A 26,319-nucleotide genomic window follows, 5' to 3' on the forward strand; every position below is an offset into this window, starting at 1 on the left:
ATTCATGAGAAAGTTTGCAAGTAGATTTAAACAGAAGTCGAGTCATGAACAATGCCTGGCTACTTAATTAGTCGGGCCAAAAACATGCAATTGCTCTTCCTTATATGATACATATCTGTACATAGTATGTGTGATTTGGCAATCTCTAGAAGGCTAGATGGGCATTGTCAAGCACAGTTAGAAACATAACAGGGGAACAACCAACAGATAAATGAAGGTTTTAATTCTTCAATATTTATAACATTCAATAATAGAGGTACAGTGAATTTTGATTACAATGAAGATACAGGATGGCCAAAGCAACATAAATTCAATTATTTACTTTGAGTTTCTTATTGCACTTTTGAACATCTAGGGTTTTTTAGTGCTTTACAAGGAACAGAAATATTTACAGCTATAAATAGAAGCACAACAATCAAGCCTAAATGTGGAAAGATTTGGGGCCCAACTTAGAGTTTGGCAAACAGGGTACTCTGCTGCAAATGTGACGGGGTATTCGTTCGGCCAAACCCACGGTCCACCCACCTCTTTAACAGATGGGAGGACCTTAAGTTTTCAGTCCCCATTGGCTTGTCGACGGCTACCACCAGCGGTCCACTTTGGGAGTTTTTGTCTGAAAAAACTAACATTTTTTTCTGAAAAATAGAAACATTGTAAAGGTTTGATGGAAGGCTGTCAAAGTGGTAACAGCATGGGCATTTCCTTCTCCCCAAATTATGCAAATCTTACTATGGGGTGGTGGGAGAAGGAAATAGCCTGGGGCTACAACAACAACAAGGCCCTGGAGAAGATCATATTAAGGACACACTAAATAGACGACCTGTTCCTAACTTGGAACGGAAACAAGGAGAAGTTCATGGAATATTTTAAATCTCTAAATGACAACAACATTGGACTCTCCTTTACATGCTCTGTTAGCCGTCACAAAGTAGACTTTCTGGACACTGCAGTCTACATTGAGAATAGACAAATACAGACCACCCTCTACAGAAAGAAAACCTCAACAAACAGCATCCTCCATGCAGATAGCTTCCACCCCAAACAGCTATTGAAAAGAATCCCATTCGGGGAATTCATCAGGATGCAACGTAATTGCTCCAAAGATGAAGAAACAGAAAAAGACATCATCAAAAGTGTGGGTAGACTCAAAAAGAGAGGGTACAAGGAAAGAGATCTCAATAAAAGCATGAACAAAATTGAAAAGACTACACAAACAGAAATTCTGAGCAAAAAATCTGAGAAGAGAAAGAGAAATCAAAATCAATGTGACAAGCAAACAGCCCCAAGGCTCATATTAAGAAGCACATAAAATCAGACAAAGTATTCAAAAGTACTGGCCACTATTATCACAAGACCATGACATTGCTAAAATCATCGGTGAAAGACCACAAATCACCTATAGAAAGGCATCTTCATTCAAAGACACATTAGTACAGAGTCACTTCCAATCAAAACCAAAAGACACAATAACAAACTGGCTTTATAAAGTGTAACAACTGCAAAGCGTGCAAGATTGGAACCAATAAAAAAGACATAAGAGATCCTGAAGGAAGAATCATCCATATCAACCAAAGAATAACATGCACAACGCAATATGTAGTTTATGCCATCCAATGCAATTGCGGCCTTATGTATATAGGCAGTACCACCTGCATGCTTAAAAAACGGATTTTGGAACACATCCAGGTAGTAAAAAACAAAGAGCAAACCTATGCAACTGCCAAACATCTACTCATGTGCCAAAATGGAGATTGGCGAAAAATGAATTTCTTTGGTATAAACACGTGGAAATCAATGAAAGAATGGGCGACAGAAAAAGGAGACTCAGGCAACTAGAGTATAAATACATAATCAGACTTCGCACAGAAAATCCGAAGGGGATGAACATTGATGAAGAATTTTATGTTCACCTATAAATACATCATTTCAAACTGCAGGAATTAGCTACGAAATGCAAAATACAAGGTAAAAACGCGCAAAACATTTTAGCTTCAGGGTAATAATACCAGCACTCATGGGAGCAGTACAGCCAGATTTTATTAGGGTGTAGACACACGCAGACGCATTTCGGCAACCACCTTTGTCAATAGCAGCGGCCCGCCAGAGACGACATCTTTAAATACACAAATCATTGGTCAATTCATTGCATCAACAAAAACATAGGACAAATGTCCTTCCTGCTACAATTTTGGCCATATTCTAATGTACAATGTAACACATTAAATGCATCTAATACATATTAAAGCCCAATATGCTAGTGACATCGAAAGATGATGGCGCCACATATCGTACAATTTGCAGGTTAATTTAATGAATTAGCTCATGATGGGTATAACTAGCATTACGTGTACAAGAAAAATACAAATAAATGCAAACTATTAAATATTGATGCTTCCGTATTACAATGAAAAAAACGACAAAAAACAGAAAACAATGATCCCCTTAATGTATCTCTGAATTGTATGCATTTCTAAGTTTCATCCAACTCTCTTATAAATGTAGCGCCAGCTCTTCCCCACTGTTAAGACCCCAAGGCATCTTCGTTTGTGTATCGATAATGTACCTCAACTCAAGTTTACAGAGCATTAACTGTCTGTCTCCACCTCTAACATCCTTAGATACATGATCCATGCAGAAGAATTTCAAAGAGATCCCTGTTGCTTTCATGATGACTTTCAAAGTGTCTCGCCACCGGGTATGTAACATCCTTAGTGGCGATGGCCCTGAGATGTTTGAGAATCCGCACTTTTGTCGGATGTATGGTGCTGCCAATATACCCGAGTCCACACGGGCATACCAAACAGTACACCGTGTGGCTGGTGTTACAATTCATAAACTTCCCAAAGCTCTTAGGGTTCTCAAGGCCTGGTATATAATATGATAGAACCTTATGACTATTTTTACAGGCATGCATCGACCACAGGGGAAGAAACCTTTAATTTGTATACCTCTGATCAAAGTAAAAAATAGAATATGTTAGGCTACTCGTTAGGTCTGACATGCAGGCATAATCTATCTTTTAGAACCTGAGAAAAATGCGATGCTGGGGAGTCTGGAGAGGAGAGCCTTATCTATAATTTCCGGTCTTCTAGTGAGTTCTCCATGCAGTGATCTATTCATGCTACAATTTTTATAACTCCACATAAACATACCTGACGTTGCTCTCCGTAACTGAGAACATAGGATCTCATTTACATGTTGACAAACAGGCTTCTCCATCACAACAGTGACAGATATCCTGTCTGCCACATTATACATTTCATATTTAGGCGCATGTATATCTGTCACCTTCGGGATATAGTAACCAGTCTGCCAAAATACAAATCAGGCCTTTAATCACAAAATATTACTGAATTGATGCAAGTAATCAAAAAGAAGAAGAAAACATACCAAAAACCCACCTGTCTAGTAGCTTTACTTATGCTTTCCAGCTTGTAGTAGTGTCTGTCGTTGGCTTCATGATTGAATTTTTGAATGGCATGTCTTGCGACGGGTTGCAGGTTAACATCATCACTCCATATGGGAAATGGACATCCTGCGCACATTTCTGGAGGTAAAAAATAGAGGATATCTTGTTAAAAATGCAATGGTAACGCTAGAATTTAACCAAAACACAAATGCAGTTTCAGCAATCAAATCTACTGCTCCATTAATTGTCAGCCCATCCACTTATGCAGTGTTTTCTTGTGTAGTCAGTGTTTTGGACAGTTTAATGTGGCGACTAAGGGCCTTGTTTATAGTTTAGGGGGAACTGACAAATCTCCAATTTTGTGAGGAAAATCTAAATATGGAGTGAAATCAACCAGGTGAATGTCCTCCACCATAGAGATAGACTTTTGGAAGAAATTAAGTTGGTAGATTCTTCTACATATTTACAGTTTCCTTCTGGAATTGGAGGATCTTTATTCCCATCAAAACTGTAAATGAGGCTCTTAGTCATTATGTGACTCTATGTTACAAATCCACTAATCAGGCACCACGGTTTTTTGTGCCTGAGGCACTAAGGGCCAGATGTACAAATATACTGGTAACATAGTGTCTGGAAGGCTAGCGAGAGGTTGGTGAAACGTGCCGGCGAGACCAAACTCGCTGCACCAGACGTGGTAGTGACCCCCTGGAGTGGAGCGGCAACAGAGCAGAAATGCAAAAATCTCCAAATTCGCAGCAGCAATGGAACTCAGATGTACCAACCCAACAAGACCCCAACAGAGACTGACACGACACTGAGTGAACCTGAGATTTCCTTCAACGATGTTGGCTCTGGCATTACACACTATGATTGTGCCCCCCTCAAATTGGGGTTGAATTCACTGGCAGCCAAGGTTGTTTGCTGACTCCAGGTAACCTTACACTGATGGTATTAGGTAACATGTAAGACCTTTTCAAGAAGGGAGATGGGTGGGGGGATTGCTAGTGGTGACTATGCTCCCCTGCTGTTTCAGTGTTCAATTTGGGGTGACAGGCACTTTGCTGTGTTTGGGGGGGTGGGCGGTTTTGAGTCTGCTCTGCAGAGAAGCAAGTAGGGAGGGCTTGTTTAAGGGATGTTTGTTGCTTTGTTTCTTAATGTTTGCTTTTGGTGCAGAACCTTGAATGTCATGTGCATTTCTTACTCTTCAGAGTTTTGCATGCATACACATTATTTCCTCGCATGTCTATCCAGACTAACCGTCCACTTCAATGGGCCACTAGACCCCCATATCTTTACATACCCATGGGCAACTGTCCTGATGCAGCAATACTAAAACTACTATCCTGGAATGTGATCGGCCTGGGGAACAAAATCAAACACTCACACACCCGATGTTGTCCTCCTCCAGGAGACCCATTTATAAGGAATTATCTAACGTGCCCTAGACTGTTAGGGTTACAAATTGGTTGCCCATGCAGGGTATAGCACAAGCTCCAGGGGTGTGGGCATTTTGATGGGTCACTCCCAATGATAGTTCAACAGATCTGGCCTGATGTCCATGGTAGATACGTGGCTCGATCTGGGAGCGGACTATTCACAACATATGTTTGGTTTATATCCCACCCCGCCTGAATGACCTCACACTCCCAGACCTGAGTACCCTGCTTCTCCAAATGCCAGAGGGTAAATTATTGATAGAGGATGATTTTAATACAACTATATGATACCAACAGGACCAATAGCTCAACAGAGTGGGTGACCCTCCCCACAACCCACTAGCAGAGTTCCTGACTGTCCTGGGCCTGACTGACATATGGCAAATTCTTTATCCGATGGCCCAAAAATATACGTTCCACTCGGAAGAGCATCCTAGATTCCCCTGGGTGACTAGCTTTCAAACATGTACAGGTTTGCTAGGTTTCCCTAGGTACCAGCTGAGCTATGGCTCATAATCCACAGCTAGGCACATTGCAAAAAAAGTATCAGTTTTCTGTGGAAAAATTTGATGTGTCCACGTTGCGTTATGGGCTGTTTCCTGTCATCATGGGCACTAGGCCTACCCACACAAGTGAGGTACCATTTTTATCGGAATTCTTGGGGAAATGCTGGGTGGGTGGAAGTTTGTGGCTCTCCGCAGACTCCAGAACTTTCCATCACAGAAATGTGAGGAAATTCTTTTAATTTTTTTACAAAGTTTGAGGTTTTCAAGGGATTCTGGGTAACAGAACCCGGTGAGAGCCACTCAAGTCAACCAATCCTGGATTCCGCTAGGTGTCGTCAAACATGTACAGGTTTGCTAGGTTTCTCCAGATGCAGGCTGAGCTACGGCTCAAAATCTACAGCTAGGCACATTGCAAAAAAAGGGTCAGTTTTCAGTGGACAATTTGTGGCATCCATGTTGCGTTTGACTCATTTCCTGTTGCAGGCACTAAGCCTACCCACACAAGTGAGGTACTGTTTTTATTGGTAGACTTAGGGGAACACAGAGTAGTAGATCCAGTGCTATTACGAGTTGTCTTTTTTTGCATTTCTGCCTTCCAAATGTAAGACAATGTGTGAAAAAAAAGACATTTTGAAAAATGACCGTTAATTCACATGCTAGTATGGCTACCCACAAATTCAGAGATGTGCAAATAACCACTGATTCTGAACTCCATATTGTGCTCCCAATCAGGAAAAACATAGGTTTCCTTGATACCTATTTTTCACTGTTTATATTTTACCAAATGCATTGCTGTACCTCAATGACAGAATCACCCTCCACTTACCTAAAAGAGACCTCGGATCCGCCAACCTCTTCCTCGCCATGACCCCACCCATCCACAGAGCCAAAGCAGGGGGAAGAGCCTTCTCCTGCATCACAGCCAAGACCAGGTACAAGATCCTGATCGACCACAGACGCGCCCACTCCATGGATACCTTCAGGAAGGCCCTCAAGACCTGGCTTTTCGGATGAGTGGAACTGCTGAATTACCCCTCCCCCCACCCCCCCCCCACCCCCCAGCGCCTTGACACCCTCTCGGGTGAGTAGCGCGCTTACAACTATCCTGATTGATTTACTGATTGATTGTCCACTTGATACACAATGAAAAAACATTGCAAGTTGCAGCTCAGTTATTGGCTCTGGGGATCTCAGATTTTTAGTGAACCTACAAGCCCAAAAGATTCCCGCAATCAGAAGCATCCCACGGACGTAACGTTATATTGCTTAAAAACTCTAGCAAAGTTAGAAGACGTTACAAGTGAAAATGTAGGCACAAATAGCTGTGTTTTTTCAACTCAATTTCAATATTTTTCTTATACTGTTACTTTCTATCGGAAAACCTTAAAGGACCTACACAAATAACCCCTTGCGGAATTTAGAATATTATCTTCTTTTCATAAATGTATAGCTGTCCGGGATCCATTATTAGTTTCACACACATTTCTACCACTAACTGGAAGCATGTTGAAAGCATAAAAAATAGGAAAAATAGACTATGTCCCAGTAAAATGCCACAACTGTAGAAAATGTTGGTTTTCTGACAAAAATTCTGCCTGTTCCTGAAAGCTGAAACCATGATAAATTCAGCACCACGAACCCTACGTTGGTACCATTTGCAGGAAAAAAAACAGGTGCTGTCTTCTGCAGCACTTTTTTCCCATGTTTCCCCCCCAAAAAATGAATGTAGCTGTATTTTGCCAAATTTCTCATGCCCTCCAGGGGAATCCACAAACCCAGGGTACCTTTGAATCCTCAGGATGTTGGGAAAAAAGGACGTAAATTTGGCATGGATACCTTATGGGAACAAAAGAAAATGGTGGCCTAAGCGCAAACTACCCCAAATTGCTAAAAAAAAAAAGGGCATGGCATGGGGGGGGAGGCCTGGCAGCAAAGGGGTTAATAGTCATTAGGCAGGTCAAAACTTGCGAAACCCTGTGATTAGCTGCAATAGTATGTATGATGGCCTTCAAGCGAAGTCATTCTAAAACTTTTTTTTAGAGTAGTCCACGTTCCTTAAAGGAACTACAGTCATAAACCATTGATACATAGCATACCAACTGGCGCCTTACACACCCATCCAAACCGCGATTTGGTAGGGGCCAGTAACTTCATTTTGGAATTTGGAAACACTTCGGAAAAAGGGATTCTGCGGATGTAAACCCTGTGATTTTGTGAAGCTCTATTATTTGCAATAAACATTGTGTGGCTTAAGTGCTCTGTGAGTAGAGAATTTATTTTATATGTGGCTACCATTTATAGAAAAATCACTCACAGGAGTGAACTTTCTCAAAACCTTATTTTAAGTCTCGCATCCAGAACGTTTGTTACACTTCATTTTCATGGTTCGAAGCCCATAGAAATATTCTCCCTTTACAGCCTTTGGATTGCTGGAATGTTGTCGCCCAGGCCATTTTAATATCACAGTTGGCCAAGAGTAACTTGGTGTATTTGGATCATCCCAAACATATGATGTCACGTCTGCTATTTGGGCAAAATGTTGCAACCAGACTCTTCGTGAGCCTGAAACATTTGAACCTTTTGCTCAATGACCTGTCAACCTGCATTGGCACCCCATTCATTAAAGGGTCACCTTGAAGTGCATTCAAGTACCTGACTACATGTCATGAAATCTTCTATGGTAATGGACTAGTCTTTTTACAACAATGTTATGCATGGCATCTCACAATATTCACTAGTTTTCCGGCTCTTTTACCTACTCTACCATTGACCCTTAGACAACAGAAAATTCACCTGAAGTTTTGGAAATTGTTAAAGATGTGGCTATTTGCAGCATCAACTCAAGGCTACGATTTAATGTCCTTTCTACTAGAATTCGGTAAATCTGTTGAGGCTGCACTGAACTCTATAAGTGTTCAACACACTTGTTCTTTCTTTCACAAGCGGACATGACTGTCAAGAATGTACTTGTACTGAAAAACAATATAAAGGCTACCATTAACAGTCTGAACCTCTACGTATTACCATGGTGGAGTCTGGTTAGACCTTTACATTTCTAAATCCTTAACTTCAAGACAAACATCACAAAGAAGACAAAGCCAGCATAAAACTAGCTGCCGGTGCTTCAAGGAATTCCTGCTAGAACCCATCATACCAACCATTGAACCATTATCCCTTACACACTTCGAAGAAGGAAAAAGTTTGCTTGCTGGCCAGCATCCCAAACTGGCTAACTGACATGAAAATAAAACTGGTTCACAAGCACGCTCATGGACTACTGCATCCTTTTCAGTGCTCTGAACTCTAACACATCATTGCACCTTGTGAGCAAGATCAAGGTATTGCTGGTCTACATAACCCCTGTTGCTGCATCATCACCAGCCTCAAGACAAAAAACTAAGATGGTGGAGACTAGATTACATGCCTGTTCCTGTTAGGCACCTAAAATCTGGAATTTCATCTCAGTATATATCTGACAAACTCTTTCAGTTTCAAAAGGAATTGAAAATATATCTCTACTGAGGTACATGTTTTTACCATGCATGCATAGTTAGCATAAGAGACAACCTTGGACTGTGAATAGTGCTACAATTTTGTCCTATTTCCTGAGCTTACACATTTGTGACAAAACCGTTTACATTTCCATGGGAAGGACATCTTGGCAATGGAAATGGAAAGTCTAAAGATGCATCCTCCCTTGATCATCAGGAAGTGCTGTGGAGGACATCCAGGGCCAATGCAGACATTAGGAATGAGTAAGCATGGTGTAGAGGTATCTGAGAAACACTACTGTTTGGGAACAGGCCAGCTGGTGATCTCCTTTGGTGTGTTTTGGGCATGTCGGGCAAAATGGTTTGCTTTCGGATAGGTGCCCAGGCAGATTCCCAGGACTGCAGGTTCCTGTCTGCAGCCCTAGAGCTTCCAACAAGAGCCATCTGTGGACATTGCCAAACCACACCAGTCTCATCAGCTGCCATGAGTGGTCAAAACGTTTTGTCACTTTTTTAATTCTGAGATTAGCTACACAATAAGCATATGTATCCCTTTTTTTAAAATCACACCCAAAGCTACACCCTCTGAGGCTATGCAACTTGGGAAAAATCTAAAATCTACATCTCACCCATAAATAAACAGGTTAAAAGCCCACAAGCTTGAGACTTTACATCAAGAATCACCAGACGACCAAATGTGAGTTTCACTCTTACTTGAACCCTTGCTATACTCTGCTCTACAGAAGTTAGTTGCTTTACAGCTAGGTTTAGGTTTTATAAATCTCATGCTATACACATATTAGAATAAGTACTCAAACACATACATGACAAAGCCCATGGAGGTAGGAGACATGTTGGTGGTGGATGTTTGTCATCCATTCATTCCTATCTTCGCAGGTGAGCACGTGCACCTTGAGGATTCACAGTTAACAATCATTTTGCTTCAAATATGAGACTACTTTTTTCTCTGTTTTGGAACGAGGGACGGTGAGTGATACCCGGAATCGGATTGGTGTATGAGGAGCCCAGACAGTGCCAAATGGGCTGGTCTCATAGATCAGTGTGTGGGCCCATTTTTTAGTAGTTTGTGGACCAGTTTTATGGTCATTGGTCCCTCTGTACTTAACCATGGCATTAGATGACATGTGCCCGGAAATACTCCAAAGCGAGCTTTTATGAATATTTGCTTGAACTTCACAGACCAAGGAATTTCGAGGTACGGTTGAACTTTTACCTTGGTATAGCCATTCATTAGGGGCCATGCATGTTTGAGAAGGTATCTTTATCCAAGAGTAGTGATAAATGCTTTGTTGTACTATTAATAACTTTTTAAAAAGAGTTAGAGGTAATCGGCATTTCCCAGAACGACTTTACTGAATATTCCTCTGATGCTGTAAATAGATATTTACACGCCTGGGCTTTTCAGTTTAAGTTTATTTCCTGCCACAATAATTTCGACAATTGATTTACAGTATCCATTTTTATCCTTTTCCACACTTTAATAAATTGGCGTTTTCGCACAAGTGCCTGATTAGTCATCCCAAATTCCATTCGTATCTGGGTGGGTGATGCATTATGTGGAGTTAAGAAGAGGGCTTTATAAATTTTCGGGACTGCATTGTTAATTTTGACTGAGTCTTTTCCACACAATGCTTCACTTCCATATGTCAAAGTTGGCAAATGTTTTGCTGATATTACTTTTAACAACAGTCCATAAGCTTGAGACATTACATCAAGAATTACCAGACCGACCAAACGTAAGCTTCACTCTTATTTGAACCCTTGCTATACTCAGCTCTACAGAAGTCACTTGCTTTACAGATAGGTTTAGGTTTTATAAATCTCATGCTATACACATACAATAAAATAAGTACTCAAACACAAACATGACAAAGCCCACGGAGGTAGGAGACATGTTGGTGGTGGATGTTTGTCATCCACTCATTCATATCTTTGCAGGTGAGCACTTGGATCTTGGGGATTCACATTTAACAAAATATTTTTTTCTTTTTGCTCTAAATATGAGACTACATTTTTCTCTGTTTTGGAACGAGGGACAGTAAGTGATTCACGGAATCGGATTGGTGTATGGGTAGACCAGACAGTGCCCGATGGGCTGGTCTCTTAGATCAGTGTGTGGACCCATTTTTTTGTAGTTTGTGGGCCAGTTTTATGGTCTGGTGGGCCTGTTTTTACTGTTGATTTTTCTGATACTACCACAAACATTGCCTACGGCCAACACAAATGCATGCAGTCTCCCCTACCTTGCAAACTACTTATATAGCTTATCTTTACAAGTCCAAAAATGGGTAGCTTTGCAAATGATTGCCACTATTTTTAGCTGGTTCATTAATGGGGGTCCACTTTTATTTTGGAGCCCTGGTCTTTTTTGCCCAAGTCCGACACTGGTGATGTCTTTGGTTCAGGTTGCGTTCTGCAGCTGTTTGCTCTATTTACACACAATATTGGAAGGTCCTTTAGTTACCATGGTTCAAACACGCCATTATCATCATAAGTTACCTACTTGGGGTGATGTTGCAGTCCTGAGAAATAACATTGCCGGTCTTCCCTGTAGTGTTGATGCGAACCTCCGCATGGCATACACCAATGGCCTACAAATACACAAAAACGTTTACAACACAACAGTGATTTTCAAAACAAGTATAACAAATAGCTCCTTCTGTTTTATTAATTTCTGTCTCACTTCATATTGAATTAGTCTTTACCTTCCCACAGAGTGTTCGAATGGAAGGTCAGTTATACTAACATTTTGAACACCGCCTTCAAAGAATATTAACAAACAACATAGTCATCATTCCCATTGGGTGATACACATTAGCAGATAACTAGATCATATTTGGGCTTAGTACCAAAAACAAACACCAAACATATCACAAGTGGCATTACTGCTGTCAAACACCCTTTGCAGTTTCTTCAGTATGTGTATTTGTGGTTGATGGGTGAAAGACTCACATAATGTACTCATCTTTACTCTGCAAGTACCAGGCTCTCTGCTAATAGGTGTAACCCATGGTCAGAATTTGTTTTATTTACGGTTGGATTTCCAAAACCCTTTTTCACAGAATCTAATTTTTTTATATGTTCAACCATAACAGATTCTCTGCTATCCCAAGTTTAAGAAAAGGATTCCTATCCTAGGGGCATTCCTATTGGGGGAGTAGAGGGACAGCCATTTGGAATGTTGAGAACACCCACAATGTCACTACTTTTTGATTATTAACGAACTTTCCCAATGCAGTGCTCCATCCTCATTTCATGTGTAAATTACTCCAAAAAGGGTTAGAGTAAATAGGTGCACGCTATCTCTATTTTTTAGGGATATATAATAAGGAATTTCGGATTGAATTTTTTTTTATATGGAAATTAAAAGATTTGCAAAAATTTTGAAATACATATTTCTTCCAATTCTAAAACAGCCTATTGCTTTTGTGCAGACAATCAGCCGGCATACGGGTTAGGGAAACAGGTGTACAGTTAGAACTCTATGATTTTCATTGATTTGCAAGTCTACTCCTGAAGAGTTTTGTGAACACAAAACAACAGTATTTCTATGAAAGTGATAGGAAAGTCTGCAAATCATGGATTTGTCTCTCTTGTGAGTCATACCTAGATATGAAGCTTGAATTGATGCTGTATTAATGGTATATGGTAAGGTAGGATACAACACATATTGCCCAATATTCTAAGTTTGACAAGAAAATACAGCACAGGGGCCGCTATTACTGGTATGCTTGAAAACAACATGGAACTTCCCCCTGGGGAAATACCAATTAATTCCATTCACCAAGATAAGGAAACAAGAGAGATTGGTATTTATGTATTGCAAAATTCCTAAATGATTACAAGTTTTGAAACTGACAATGGGCATTAAAACTATTACTTACTGATAATCTTTATTAACCTGATCCATAGTCCTACCTGTCACAGTCCTTACAAAATGAGGTGCTTACCCTCCGAAAGATTTTTTATTTCAAAGTGTTTAATAAGCAACTGAGTATTTCTTCAGTTTCTATAGAACACTCCTCCTCTTTGTCGTATCAACCCCCTTACTCTCTACCAACTCCTGCTGGTATAAAATCTTAACTCTGAGGCAAAGAAAATAAAGGTAGGAAGGAGGGTATGTAGAACTATGATGGGGAGGACTATGGATCTGCAAATTGAAGATTACCAGTTAGTAATAGAGTCATTAATCCTTCACAAATCTGCCTCATTTGACCATGTTGCTTCCCTGCAAATTTGCAACAGAGAAACCCCCTGTGCCTCCTCTGGTGTCTCTACCTTGGATGTTCCCAGGCATGGAGATTACCAATGATGAACAAGCTTGTCTGATTGCCTGACGACTGACTTTTTGTTGCAATTGAGGGCTTCTGCCCCTTTTTAGCTGGCAAACACAACAAGAAAAGGTATTCTGAATCTCATACATTTCTTTTTCTATCTAGGTAGAATAGTAGGGCTCTTCTTACATCTAGCATCAAAGAATAAATTAGACTATAAATCAGAAACAAAGACTGGAAGAGTAACTCCATTTGTTGAATAAAACTGAGATTGTACTACTGAATATCAACACTAACAATATCATGGCACACTAATTTCAAGGACAGAATAACGATGGACAAATATCGAAAGGTCATTGCATATAGGGTAGTATAGTTTTGCTATTCTTAACTCAACATCTGTGTAACATGTGGATGCATGTACAGCATAGGTACAACATGTTTGTGAAGTTACCTATAGAAAATCTAGACACAGTTTCCTGTTTATATTTTATTTTCGATATTCCGTCTTCGATATTCTGCGCCAGAAATATTGTTGATTCGATATTCAGGGGGAGCACCCAAACTGGGATTGCACTTTCGGTTTAAATTTAGAAGTAACACTAATTTATCGGGAAAAAATTAGGATGGCGGGCGGAAAATCTCTCCGACTGCCATGGTAGCGGGAAAAGACCACCCGCAAGGATCACGGCATTACCGGTCGGATTCTGGCGATTAACATTGCGGCAGTTGCTGCTGCCAGCAGCACTGCTGCGGTGTGAAAAGGAGCATGTCATGCGTGTCACTGCACTGCGTGGCAGGCACTGCACAGTGCCTGCCACCTAGTACAGGGACATGACCCCCCCAGTGCACCCACACACACCCCCAACACATTGGGGGCCCGCAATGGGCCCCCGGAGACATTCTCTGCATGCCTTTCCAAGGCGGTTCCACCGCTGCGGAAGGGCTGGCTACCGCCGGCATCATAATCATGCCGGCGGAGCATGGCCCTGCACCAGCATCATTGTGGCGGTCCAGTTCCGCCCGCTAGGCATGCTTGCGGACTGCTACCGGCGGAAAAGTGGCGGGCGGAGATTCTCACCGCTGCTGTCGTCACCGCCATGCTAATGGGACCGGCAGTTTTCAGGGTTGTGATTGTGGGCGAATGTCCGCCACCGGTCCGGCGGTTGCCACCGCCGGCCCGGTGGCGGCCATTGACCCGCCATCCTAATAGACCCCAAAGGCTCTTGGGGCCACATACATCATAGTTAGGATTTGCGATTCCTAAATAGCGATTTTTAAGAAATCGCTATTTAGGCATCGCAAATCCCTATGCATATAGGAAGTGCAAAAACAATTGCGATTCTTACACATTCCTTAATTGCGACTCGCAAATTGCGAGTCGCATTTAAGGAATGGTTTCTCATTCCTTCCTATGGGCCTAGAGGTCTATAGGAATGAATGGGAATTGCATGTGCAATTTGCGAGTACCCAATAGGTACTCACAAATTGCGCATTTAATTTCAAGGGTGCAAGGGTGCCAAAAGGACACCCTGTTGTATCCCTGAAATTTCCATTCGACCACCTGTTACGCACACACATGCCCCAAGGGTATGTGTGTCTGTAACATGGAACTTTGAAAAATGTACTTTAGTGCTTTTTTCAAAGTTTTTGCAAATTACCATCAAGCTTAAATTGATGGTAATTTGTGATTCCTAATAGCGAAATCGCTATTTGAAATTGCATCATGTATTGCATTTAGGGAATCGCAATTTGCGATTCCCTAAATGCATTCGCAATTTAAGTAATCACAAATTTTGTGATTACCTAAATTGCTAATTTGCATTTGGGTTTATGCATCCCAAATGCAAAAATACCGGTTGCAAAGGGGCAGATTCTGAGAATCTGCCCCTTTGCGACCGATATTTAGTATGATGCATGTGCCCCTTAGTTCTCCAAATCTTTTTGTCAATGTGAAGGCTACAATACCTACTACTTTTGCTTGCTGAATTGTCGCTGCTTCTTAAGCTTCAAAGGAGGGACTTTGTAAACCCTTTAGTACCAAAGGGAGATTCCAAAGAGGAAGAGCAGTAGCCATACCCTGGCATAAATCTTTTTAGCAACCGTCTTACAAATGGAACACATTTTTTTAAATAGCTTCCAATCACTCTTTAAAATCGAAATAGCCAGTATAATATACATTTTTGAAAAACCTCCTTTAGGAAGTCTAAGATCTTGAACTGATTACAGGAAGTAGGGATCAAATCTTTATATTTACACCGATGCTCATAATGTTTCAAATGCTGAGCATTAAATCTAAGAGTGGAAGATTTTCTTGATTCTCAACATCCACCCTGTGAGGTGGAGCAACTCTAGATGCCTCTGAGCAAACCAAGTATAACACGAGGAACGCATATGAAGAATAGGGATACATTGATGGATTGACAGTTGCATAAAAGTTGGAAACCATGCTCTCGTTTGCAATAAGGGCGGATCAGAATCACTGTTACAATGTACTCCCAAATCTTCTGAAGCAGCTTGGGAGAAGGGGAAGTGAATGCATGCATAAGGCCGGCCGGTCACAAAATTGAAAATTGTGTCTCTCCTCCATGCCTCCTGGTATCATGTTTCCACGCAGAAAGGAGAAAGGAGCACACTGGATAGAAATGAAGACAGATCTAACCATGGATGGCCAAAGTAAGCAATGATCTACTGAAATGCTTCCTTCTCCAAATGGAAATTCACAGAGGATAGGATATTTCCTGCTCAGGCTGTCTGCATGGAAGTTGTCCCTTACGCAGATGTAAACTGTGCTTGGGGAAATCCAATGGGTTTCAGCCCATAAGCAAAAGTTCTTTGGTACCTTTGCTGGTGCTTTTAATTTTGTTACACACCCCGCCCCTGATTATTGACGTAGCTCGGGCTACTTGGTAGTCTGTCTGTACCTCTATTACTTTTCCTTATATCTGGGGGGGGGAGATGTTTGAAGAGCTCTTATGATTGCTACAACTCTCTCGTTAAAAGACTTCAGAGAGTCTGACTGGGTCCAACTTCCCTGGATTTGCATCCCCTCCAAAGTGGCTCCACACCCCTACTGACTGTCATCTCTTGTCAAGATTAGGGAACCAATAACAATCCATTTTGCACATTTTCAGGGACTGGCCACCACGGTAGATCTTGGGCTATTGAATATCAAACAGGAATCAATGTCTTGTATCTTGAGACATGGATAACCAATGAGTCAGCAAGTGATAAGAAGAGGCTTTAGGCGATGACGTGCCAATGGCATTTCCATTGTGGTTGCTGCCATCAGACCTTGATCTCTCTCAAGCAGAACCCAAGGGAGCTTGTGGAAGAGATAGGAGTTGTAGTGAAGTGTCTTTTAACTTCATGCTTTTTGATTCCAAAAGATAGACTCAAACTTTCTCCATGTTGAATTTGGCTCCTATAAACAGTCTTGCTTGTCCTGGTTGTAGATTCGATTTCTGAATATTCAGAACAAATCCCAGTTCCTGAAGAACTTGCAAACTATCCCCAAGTTGACCTCCGCCTTAGAGAAAGAAGCTAGGCGACAGAGCCACCTTTGCCACAGGCTTGACCTCAAAAGGGTCGACAGGATTCTTGTAACACCTGCATTGCTGTTTTCTGGAGGAATTATTATTTGCCAGAGTTGGCCTGAACAGCTACATTTATTTCTCCTCTGCCTTTTTTTGTACTAGGTCGTTTTAATTCTGGCCCAAACAATGTTGGCCAAAAAACCGAAGTCAATGGATTTTTGATCTCTGTCCCACATTGACTTCCCTTACTGTAAACCAAGGTAATCTTCTCCCTGCTATGCAACCCCTTGCAGAAGTAGCAGTTGACCAGAATGAGTCAAAGGTTGTAACTGAAAGGAACTTTACTAGCAACTCCATGTTCCCTAGGATTGAGGTAGGTTCAGGCCCCTCATGAAGATAATGCTTATAAGGCTTCTAATAATGTTTGAGGTGCCTAAGCCACATAAAAACTCGGACTAATAGCAACCTTGATAGCAGTAAATGCACTTTTGACTTTTACTCACCAGGATCTGTGAGCAGAGACTTTTCAGAAGCTAATTAGGGGGTTGATGCCATAGACGAAATAATTGAGTTTAAGTTTGACACTGGATTGAACTCCTCTTCAAAACTTTGCAATAGATATCCTTTATTCAATAAAAGTGGAATAGCAGACTTGTCTTTGTCTCCCATTCTTTTGATAACATTTTTGTTAAGATTACATGGAAAGGAAGGTCTTCTGTATTTTGCAAGCTATATTTTGAATAAAATCCCTCCTCAACTGCTTGGGGTGTAGAATCGAATTCCTGGACCTCTATAATGTGGTTTAACACATCCTGAAACTGTGCACTTTGCACAGATAGCCTCCCAAATCATGGCCTGCAGGCCAGATCTAGGTAAGGAGATAAGCTCCTGCTTGTCTCGCTTCATTTCTTCATGGTGGTAGTTTTGTGTGCACTTGCAATGCTTCATGTTTTGGCTTTGTACTCTCAAAGTACCGCGCTGAAGTAGCGGCTCCTGTTTCAAAGTGGTTTCCATAGTAACCAGTTCTCTTCTCACGAGACTCAGGTTAGCGTAGAAACCCCTAGTGCCTATCCCTATTTTCCCAATACACAATGAAAGCATGGCCAGAAACTATTTAAGCCTCTCTTGGAAGGAAGGGCATAACCACGGCATAGTAGGCTCGCTCCAAGTCTCCTGCCCAACCCAGCACATGCGGGGGGGGGGCACCTTCAACAGCATTTGCTATAGAAAAGCACCACAGCAGAAGCACAGCCACACTTAAATATTATCTCTAAAAAGAAATGTTTACCTTACAAAGAAACATTCTGTAGGAGACAAAAACAAGCATGAGGACAGAGAGGGGTGAAGGTAATTTGTACAGGGAAGGAAGGCAGTGCTTAATTTGTAACAAAAAAATAATTTAAAACATAGGTGCCAGGGCCCGCTGCAGCTTGACCACTCATTGCCCTTGCCAGCACTGCCAGTGACAGAACCAACACAACAACTAACCATGACACCCTTCAAGTGGGACACTTTAGACTAATCCAGGCCGACAGCTATAATAATGTCTTGGGCAGCACATATCAGTCACTTTTAACGTATATTGAATAATAGGCAACTGTTGTTGTGTTCATCTCTAATTTAGATAAACAGTGCCACCCTGTGGCAGACTGTCATAAGTACTGGTGTTGGCAATTAAGTGACAGTGACCAGCACCGGAAACCACAAGCTCAAATTAAGCTCTGACTGGGATGGGTAGGAGTATTAAACAGAAAGAGATTACATGCTCGCTTAGTTGTTTATGAAAAACCTGGGTGAGAAACTGTCTTGAGGGGGCAGGGCCACCTCATGTCATAAGCACTGGGATGGAGGAGGGGATGGATGGGTAATGTCTTGAGCATAGGTACTATTAGGCACAGCTTGTAATAAATCTCTTCTACTGCTCAATAAAGTATAGTGTTTCGGTCCATACTGTGGGAATTTGGCTGAAATGACACAAATGATCAGAAAGACTTTCCTCCAGCCCATGTTGATAGCCTGACTCTCTGTTTACAATGCAAACGCTGTGCTGGGGTAGAAAGGTAACATGTTGAGAACTGAAAGAGGCACAGAATAAATGCAACTATTTCATATTTTGAAATATTTTTTCCTGCAAAGTAAAGCAATTTTTTTAAACAGCTCCAAGACAGGGGCGTAGGTTGGTCAACAACATTGGAGGGGTGGGACATGCGAGATTCAGATATACCAACAATCATGCTGTTAAAATACATTATACATAAGGCCCCCTGTTTTCCATTTCTACTAATTTTTACAGATAAATACAGACAGAAAACCATTTACTTTCTTTTCTGTATTTATTTTTAAATGTGGATAAAAAAATTCGGTGCTTTCTGAGTGATTCTAAATACACTTTGCCATGACTGTCAAGCCAATAACTGTGTGGTTTGATAGGTAACAGGGTTAAAAAAGAAAGGAATTTTAGGAAAGAGGCTTAAACAGCAGTGGATATGCACAAGGCTGATAATGAAATGTGCATATTTTCATTTAAGTGCATTGATTTACCTTCTGCGGGTGTTTATATCACTGAAACCTGGCAGGCATTCAAGCATGACTGCATATTTATTGCTTAAATACATGTGGAAATATACCAGTTTCAGCTTTATTTTTTTCACAAACTCCATTATCAATATGGATAAATACAGATAAAGTTGCCAAAAACTAAATATGGATAGATACAGACGGAAATGTCAAAAAAATAAATACCATAAAACCGGGAGGCCTAATTAAACAACAAGCAGGGCACATGAGAGGGGCTCAATCAGCAATGGAAAGTCAGAGAAATGAAGGTTGGTAGGAGTACTAAGGGAGAGAAGCATAAAATGTGTAAATAATCAAGATTTTAAGGCTTTCAAAACAGATGAGAGTGGGTGCGATTTTTTCAGGGTGTGCTTGCAAAATCCAGGTGAAATCCGAAAACCACCTCATGATATCCGACTGAAAGCAGCTGTACCCAACTACACAATTATGAGGGGTTTGACACCTCAAACACCACCCCTAAAGCTACGCCCCTGCTCCAAGATGTAGACACAATTCCTACCGCTTCTGCACGAGGTTTGAGCTGACAATCTTGCCACACGTGTCCGTCCTGAGCCGCACATGTGCTTTCAATGATTTCATATGTCACATGATAGTTCTCGCCCTGGGGAGAAAAACAGGCCGACAAACGTGTTATTTGGACAGAACATAGCATTCTAGCAAAGCCTTTCAAAAATAGCAAAATTCAATTAACGCATCTGTCGTTCTTAGACCTTAGACCAGTAGATGGAACTACATTCCATTTTACCTAGTAAACATTTCAGTTCAGCTGTGATGAGAACACATACTTCATGTACTCTTGGAGACAATAAGTCAGCTTGTGGTAGGTCGTATTACAATAAAACAGCTTTTCAATAAAACAGGTTCTAGACAGACTTACCCCTGAGGCCTTGCCAGCCAATGTAGATTTCCCAGAATGCTTTGCAAAAAAGAACCGCAATTTTAAGGGAGACCTTAGTGGTCAGAATTCTCTCTCTAGTTTTGTCAAAAATCTGATAATTTATCTTTGGGAGAAGGTCCTGTCTGGCCCAGTTGAATTCTGCTGATACATTTTAAAACCCATTTTACCGCACTTGATTTTTCTCAAGGAACAGTATTCAGCTTGGCAATGCTCCACATAACGTTATAGGCAGGGCCACTGGAATTATGCGGCAGGGGAGGACCGAATCATGCAGCTGAGTTGACTAAATTATATGCAGAGAAAAGCCAAATTGTACGGCATAATGTGTCACATTTTATGACAGTTCCTCTCCTTTTTTTTTTACACATGTCAACGGTGTCTTGGCAAAGGTAATTAGTAACAGCTTAACACTGAAATAAAGCCAGCACTGGGTAATTAAAAGGTGACGAGTAATATCTACAGAGTATGCAGCAGATAATGGATTATGTGGCAAATGCAGCAAATCCATAAGTATGACGAAATTGCTGCAGCTGCAGAATCGCATAATTCCTTATCTTTCTGAATTTTATTTTTTTGCAAACAATACGCCCAGGAAGTGGTACCCTTAAAGAATGGGGAATCCCACAGCTGGGAACCATTGGAGAGCACAACTCCAACAAGTTAAACTCCGCAAAGATTATTAAATTCAGAAAACCCAAGACGAAGTTTCCTGACTTCTGAGTTTGTGTTCGTAGTTAAAACTTTTGCTGTCCCTACAGTCATAATACGATTTAACAGTGTTCCTTTTAGCTCCTAGTCCCTACTGCTGGACAACACCCTTACACTAGTAACCCTCCCATTTTAAGACAGTAGACAGTCATTCAGAGGGAGTCTCTAAATCCAAGTGTACCAGCATAATGCGATCACGAAAATCCACTGTAGCGGTAACACCCATCAATTTAAAAATTATGAACATAAGGCACAGATTTTCTAACTTTCTTAAAGCGTGCTCATTCGCAAAAATCCACAGACGTCAAAGCCTGGAGGATAAAAACCGTGCAGCCTCATATTTACAAAGAGCTGTGTACAAAGGATTACTAATTGTTGCACCATATCGCCGAGATGAAAAAAGGGTGATTTTCATCAGATTTTTCCTCAAGGGACCCCCTTCAATACACATTCTATGCACAGACAATTGTCCATGGTAAATCATGGAATACGTGCAATGTCACTAAAATTAAGTGTATTATATGTTTGTAAATCATGCTATTCTCCTTGGGCCCACTGTTTGCACCTGGATTCAGTTGTATTGAATCCTGGGGGAGGATGCTTTGTTCCTGCCCCATTATACTATTTTTGGCTGATTTAATAGGGATCTGATAGTACGCAATGCAAAGTCGTTTTGGGGAGCATTCGTCAACATTTAGGCCCCAAAAACTTTGATCCACGCAGCCTTTGGTGGCATCTGCATCAGACAGTGTTGCTGTGCATCAGCCATGAGATAGTGCGGATGAATGGTAAATTTACGCCTGCTTTCATCATATTTCCATTGTGTGCGCGGGTATACTGCAAAACGCTAAAGGCCTGATTCACAAAGGTAAACTTACACTTGGTAGTAGGCACACTACTTTTTCGGAATGCACAAACTACATGTGGACTTTTACGACGCTGAACTCCCTGGGGCAGAATTACAGGCCCCTTGCGCCTCCTTGCACCACCATTGCATCACTTTTTGAAACAACGGCGGTGCATACAATGCAGCAAATTTACAGCGAGACGCATCTAGGGAGAGTTGTCATGTTGTAAAGCCCTGAGTCACATTATACCTGTGCTATAATGAATGCAGGGTAGGCGTTCCCACACAAAATGCCATGTAGAACTGACGCAGTGAAATTTACAAAATTTCACTGCGTCACTCTACGCCTTCACTGCGTCAAAATCCCTGTGCCTGCTCAGACCAGGCATAAGGAATGACGCAGGGCTTTTTGTATGGGACTCACCTATCTGTCGTGGCACATTGCTGGAGTTGCGCCACTTTCATGAGCAACTCCAGGAATGCGTCACTTTTGCACCAACAGATGAGTTAGTATTTCTGACGCATCTGTTAATCCCTGCGCCATGGAGCACTGTATTGTAAATACAGCGTATCCATGGTGGCGCAAGGACATTTGGCACTGGCACAAGAAAACTGACGCATCTATGCAGATGCGTTTGTTCCTTGTAAATCTGCCCCCCTATATTTTTGTGTGCGGAATTCTCCACGGCCGCAGACTCAGCAGTCAGGGTGGAGAACTCCACATACATGTGTATAGGGAGGAAGGAGTCTTAAACTCAGCACGTATTTTGTGACCTGCATTTTGTAGTACATTTTTGTAGTGCTGCAAAATGTACTACAACGTTAAGTTTGTGAATCAGTTCCTAAATTGAAGACTAAATATCATTAGTTCAGCTCTGCTAGAACCTAGGGGTGTGAGGGTCCACTGTGCCTCAATTATTGGTATTCCCCAAAATACAGTCAAAGGGGCCCTTTTTTCTGGTTATCATTAGAGCCTACCACAGCCTTGCTATGCATTGTTCTAACAGCCCTTCCAATGTAGACGTTTTCCTTATCCCACATAATGCATTTCTTCCATTAATGCAAAATTCGAATTGCACTAGTGTGGTCTCAAATGTTCTAGGCTAGCTCTCTCTACAGCTAATTCTCTATGACATTCTTGAGTCTGTTTGAGTGTTATTTCTGATTTCCCATTCTGCATTTCTCATGCTTTCTGGGGAGGCATCAACATTTGCTTCCATGTAGAGCCTTCAAATTACTCACTCAAGAGAATGCAAAACTCAGGGGGCTATTTACAAACTGCATTTTGTAGTACGCTTATGACTACTAATATAGCACTACTCTTTTACTACAAAATGCCTTTCACTTACTTATGGTGGAGCTCTCCGCCTCTCCTAAATTTTATGCGCATAGCTCTCCGCCCTGACTGCACAGATCCTTGCACAAGGAGGCCTACATTTTAGTAGTAAATGTGGAGGAACTGGAGGAATGGCTGGAAAATGGGGAAAGCTTACTGCAAAATCGGAGGAGTTAAGGGAAGAGCAGGCCGGCTTTTAGCGAGGATTAAGTAGGGATATAGGCAGAGACATGCACCTAGCCACAAAAGTGTAAGCCATATGCTAGTCACAATAGCAGCCAAAAAGAACCCAAATTAGTAGTAAATGTATTCCATCTCAGACTTACAGTAATTCTAGCAGCATACATGACCAACCACAGGGGGTGCAACACCCTCCCACAGAAAGCATTGGAGGTAGGGACTTAAAATACATTCTTTTAGGAAATGAAGTTAAAATACATATATTTATTTTGACTTTTCAAAAATGTAAATAGATGTAAGTTAATGTTATACACACATGCACACTCACACACAAATACATACATTTTATTTACATGTGAAGTATTTTAATAGTCCATTTAAATTAAAAATAATTGTAGGTTTATTTATTATTTAAAATATTAATTGAAACTAATTCTGTACATAACATTTGGTAGATTTAATATATAACAAATGCATATAAACATTCAACTTCAGGTGAATACTTTTGTATATATCTCTTTACAAAAATGATAATTGAATTTATTTTAATTTAATTAAATACTTAGTTCAAAGTTAAGTTCATAGTGCTGAAGCATTCTGTATTTTGGTCTACATTTAAAGCAAAATATAGGATAGAATACAGAAAATAATTTTACAATCAGATTTATCATAAAAATATTTTATTATTTTTTTCAAAGCTTAATAAACTTTTTTACTTTTTACTTTTCCCTTACTTTACTATAGAGAATTCTCTACCACAGCGGAGACCCATCTCTGTGTGAAAAGTTATTAGTAGTAACTTTACACTTATAAATTAGTCTCCACCGCTGACTTCAGGGGCGGAGACATGTAAGTCTATGCTTTGTAGTAAATTTACACTCATAAATGGTGACTAGACAAAAATAGTAAATTTACTAAAAAGTGTAAGAGTATATTTACACATGTAGATTTACGTACTTGTGTAAGTTTACCGTCATGAATAGCCCCCTATCTGTCTTGCAGTGGCGTAACAAGGGCGACAAGCTCGCTAATACAAAAAAAGGAACAAGACCCCTTCTCTTTCACTGAAATGGGTGGTAAAAGGCAGCCATATTTGGGGTGCAGTTGTCCTCCCAAACCTCTGTTCCCTGTCCGTCATTGCATCTGCTGCACTTACAATAGCTTCTCTGCGCTTTTCGTAAAGCTAAAACAGAGCCCTTACTGTGGTGCCAGCTTCTGTGATCCGACGCAGGACAAACTTGTTTCCTTCTTTTCTGTCCACGTTGAACTTTTTCAAAGCCAGGTCCATAGCTTCAAATACTTTTGGGTCATTGCAGCTGGCATCATGGATGGGTTGGTGGTGGTCAGCTTTATTGGAGAATACTTGGAAGCAGAGGAGGAGCAGCGCTAACCACTTCATGGCTGCTGAGGACCCCGGTTCCTGAAGCAGTGAACAGCAGATCACCTCACTGACCAAATGCACTTATATTTATACACGACAACACTGGGGGCGGACGAGCTTTAGACCCTCTGTTTGCACAGTTTCAGCAAGTCAGATAATGCAAGTTAATGCAAACACATTTTTAAAACATCACTAAAATCCCAAAGGTTATTAGCCAGTCTCTTGACATAGCAGGAGTTGAGTAATAGGCACAAACAACTGAATGCCCCTGAAGGGTCACAGTGCAGGCCATGAGGCCTGGAATTGGTCAAGAGTAAACAGATTTTCTCATCCTTTTTTGTGTGCTTCAGCTTGGTGATCCCTTCCAGGTAAATAGGGTATCTTGCTAAGCGGGTGAAGTGCATAACAGAGTATGGAAACTGTGAAGCTGAGTGGATTGACAACAGCAAGGAGGTCAGGGAATATGGGCCGGGTTCAGACACTGGCTAAAAAGACCAAAATAGTGTGCAAAAATGTTGTAGGCCTTCTGCCTATTAAATGTAACACACACACCTTAATTGAAAATTAAATGCAAGTTAATGTAATCTGTGGGAATGCACCCTTTTTCATTATCAACGCTCAGTTGGTTAGTGCAATCACTGCACATGCCTGTGTGTGTAACTAGACAGCTGCAGAATCGAATCCTGGTTGGAGTATAGTGAAGTGTATTTATAGAGCTCTCAGACTACTACTAAAAGTACTGTTAATATGTAAGTCATTATTTGAAAATTGTATTACACACAGGACAAGATAGGTTGCCACAAAAAGTGCAAAAAGATTTAGGGCCTGGTTACAAGTTTGGCAGAGTGGGAGCAGACGGCCACATCAGCTCCCACACCACCAAACTCGACATCTGCCCTCCCGCCAGAATCTGAGTTTCCTAGTGGTCTGGGGGGCAGTCCTTTGACCGTCCCACGGCGGTGCCTATTAGAAAGGCATCGCAATGGGAGCACCAAAACCCGATCCAGCACGGCATGGACTGTGCAGTCTATGCTGTGCAGGAAAGGGGGTGCAGGCACACAGGGGGAACACAATGTGCCCCCCAGGCCCTGAGGAAACAGGGGGCCCTGTAGGACCCCCTTAGTTTCCTCACCACCAGCATTTTCATGGTGTGAGCACTGCCATGAGAGCATTGGTGGTGAGGAAAATTGTAGTATGCTTGGGGGTGCCTAGCATATTGCAGACTCAGACCGCCTCTCCACCATCAGGGATTGAGGTTCCCCAGCAGTTGCAGTAGTCCCATGGTGGTCTGACCGCCAAAGTCATAATACAGCAGCTGGACCGCCGGTGCAGCACTGCCGCACTGCTATCACTGTGCCACGGACCGCCAAACTCATAATCATGCACTTAAGGCCTGATTACAATGTAGGGTGTTGCAGTTTGGAACTGCCCAACCTCAGGACGGCAGTTCCGACCGCATGATTATGATGGATCCATTTTCCTATTAAAGCTTGTGCCGGGCCTGCAGCACAAGCTTCCATTAAAAAATGGATGCTTGTAAACATATCTGCACTGTTTGGCAAACAAGGGAGCACCAAAGTCACTTACCAACAGCCTATTCATGTCAGAAAGTTAGACATGGAATGGCTGTCGGGAAACCGATATTATAATCCTGACGGCAGAACCGCCGTCATTAAGGGATTATGCTTTCTTTCTGATGGAGCCTGTCAGAACCACGTC

General features: G+C 41.5%; 1 protein-coding gene across 2 annotated transcripts in view; it reads right to left on the bottom strand.

The window, feature by feature from the left end:
* LOC146785927 (uncharacterized) overlaps positions 1–26,319 on the bottom strand; it is a 671,075-nt gene that overhangs the window by 168,555 nt on the left and 476,201 nt on the right. Inside the window, exons 1-4 of one of the 2 annotated variants that reach the window (XM_085635326.1) lie at positions 24,421–24,659; positions 19,750–19,851; positions 11,367–11,454; positions 3,402–3,547 (exon numbers count right to left, since the gene is read on the bottom strand). The exons of the other annotated variant lie outside the window; for it this stretch is intronic. Of the exons in view, the coding sequence (XP_085491452.1) occupies positions 3,402–3,547; positions 11,367–11,454; positions 19,750–19,851; positions 24,421–24,618 (534 nt within the window). The 5' untranslated portion in view covers positions 24,619–24,659. Of the gene's footprint in view, positions 1–3,401; positions 3,548–11,366; positions 11,455–19,749; positions 19,852–24,420; positions 24,660–26,319 lie in introns of those variants that run through there. 2 annotated transcript variants of the gene reach the window in all.

The sequence above is a fragment of the Triturus cristatus genome, chromosome 11, assembly GCF_964204655.1.
Source record: "Triturus cristatus chromosome 11, aTriCri1.1, whole genome shotgun sequence".
Taxonomy (NCBI): Eukaryota; Metazoa; Chordata; class Amphibia; order Caudata; family Salamandridae; genus Triturus; species Triturus cristatus.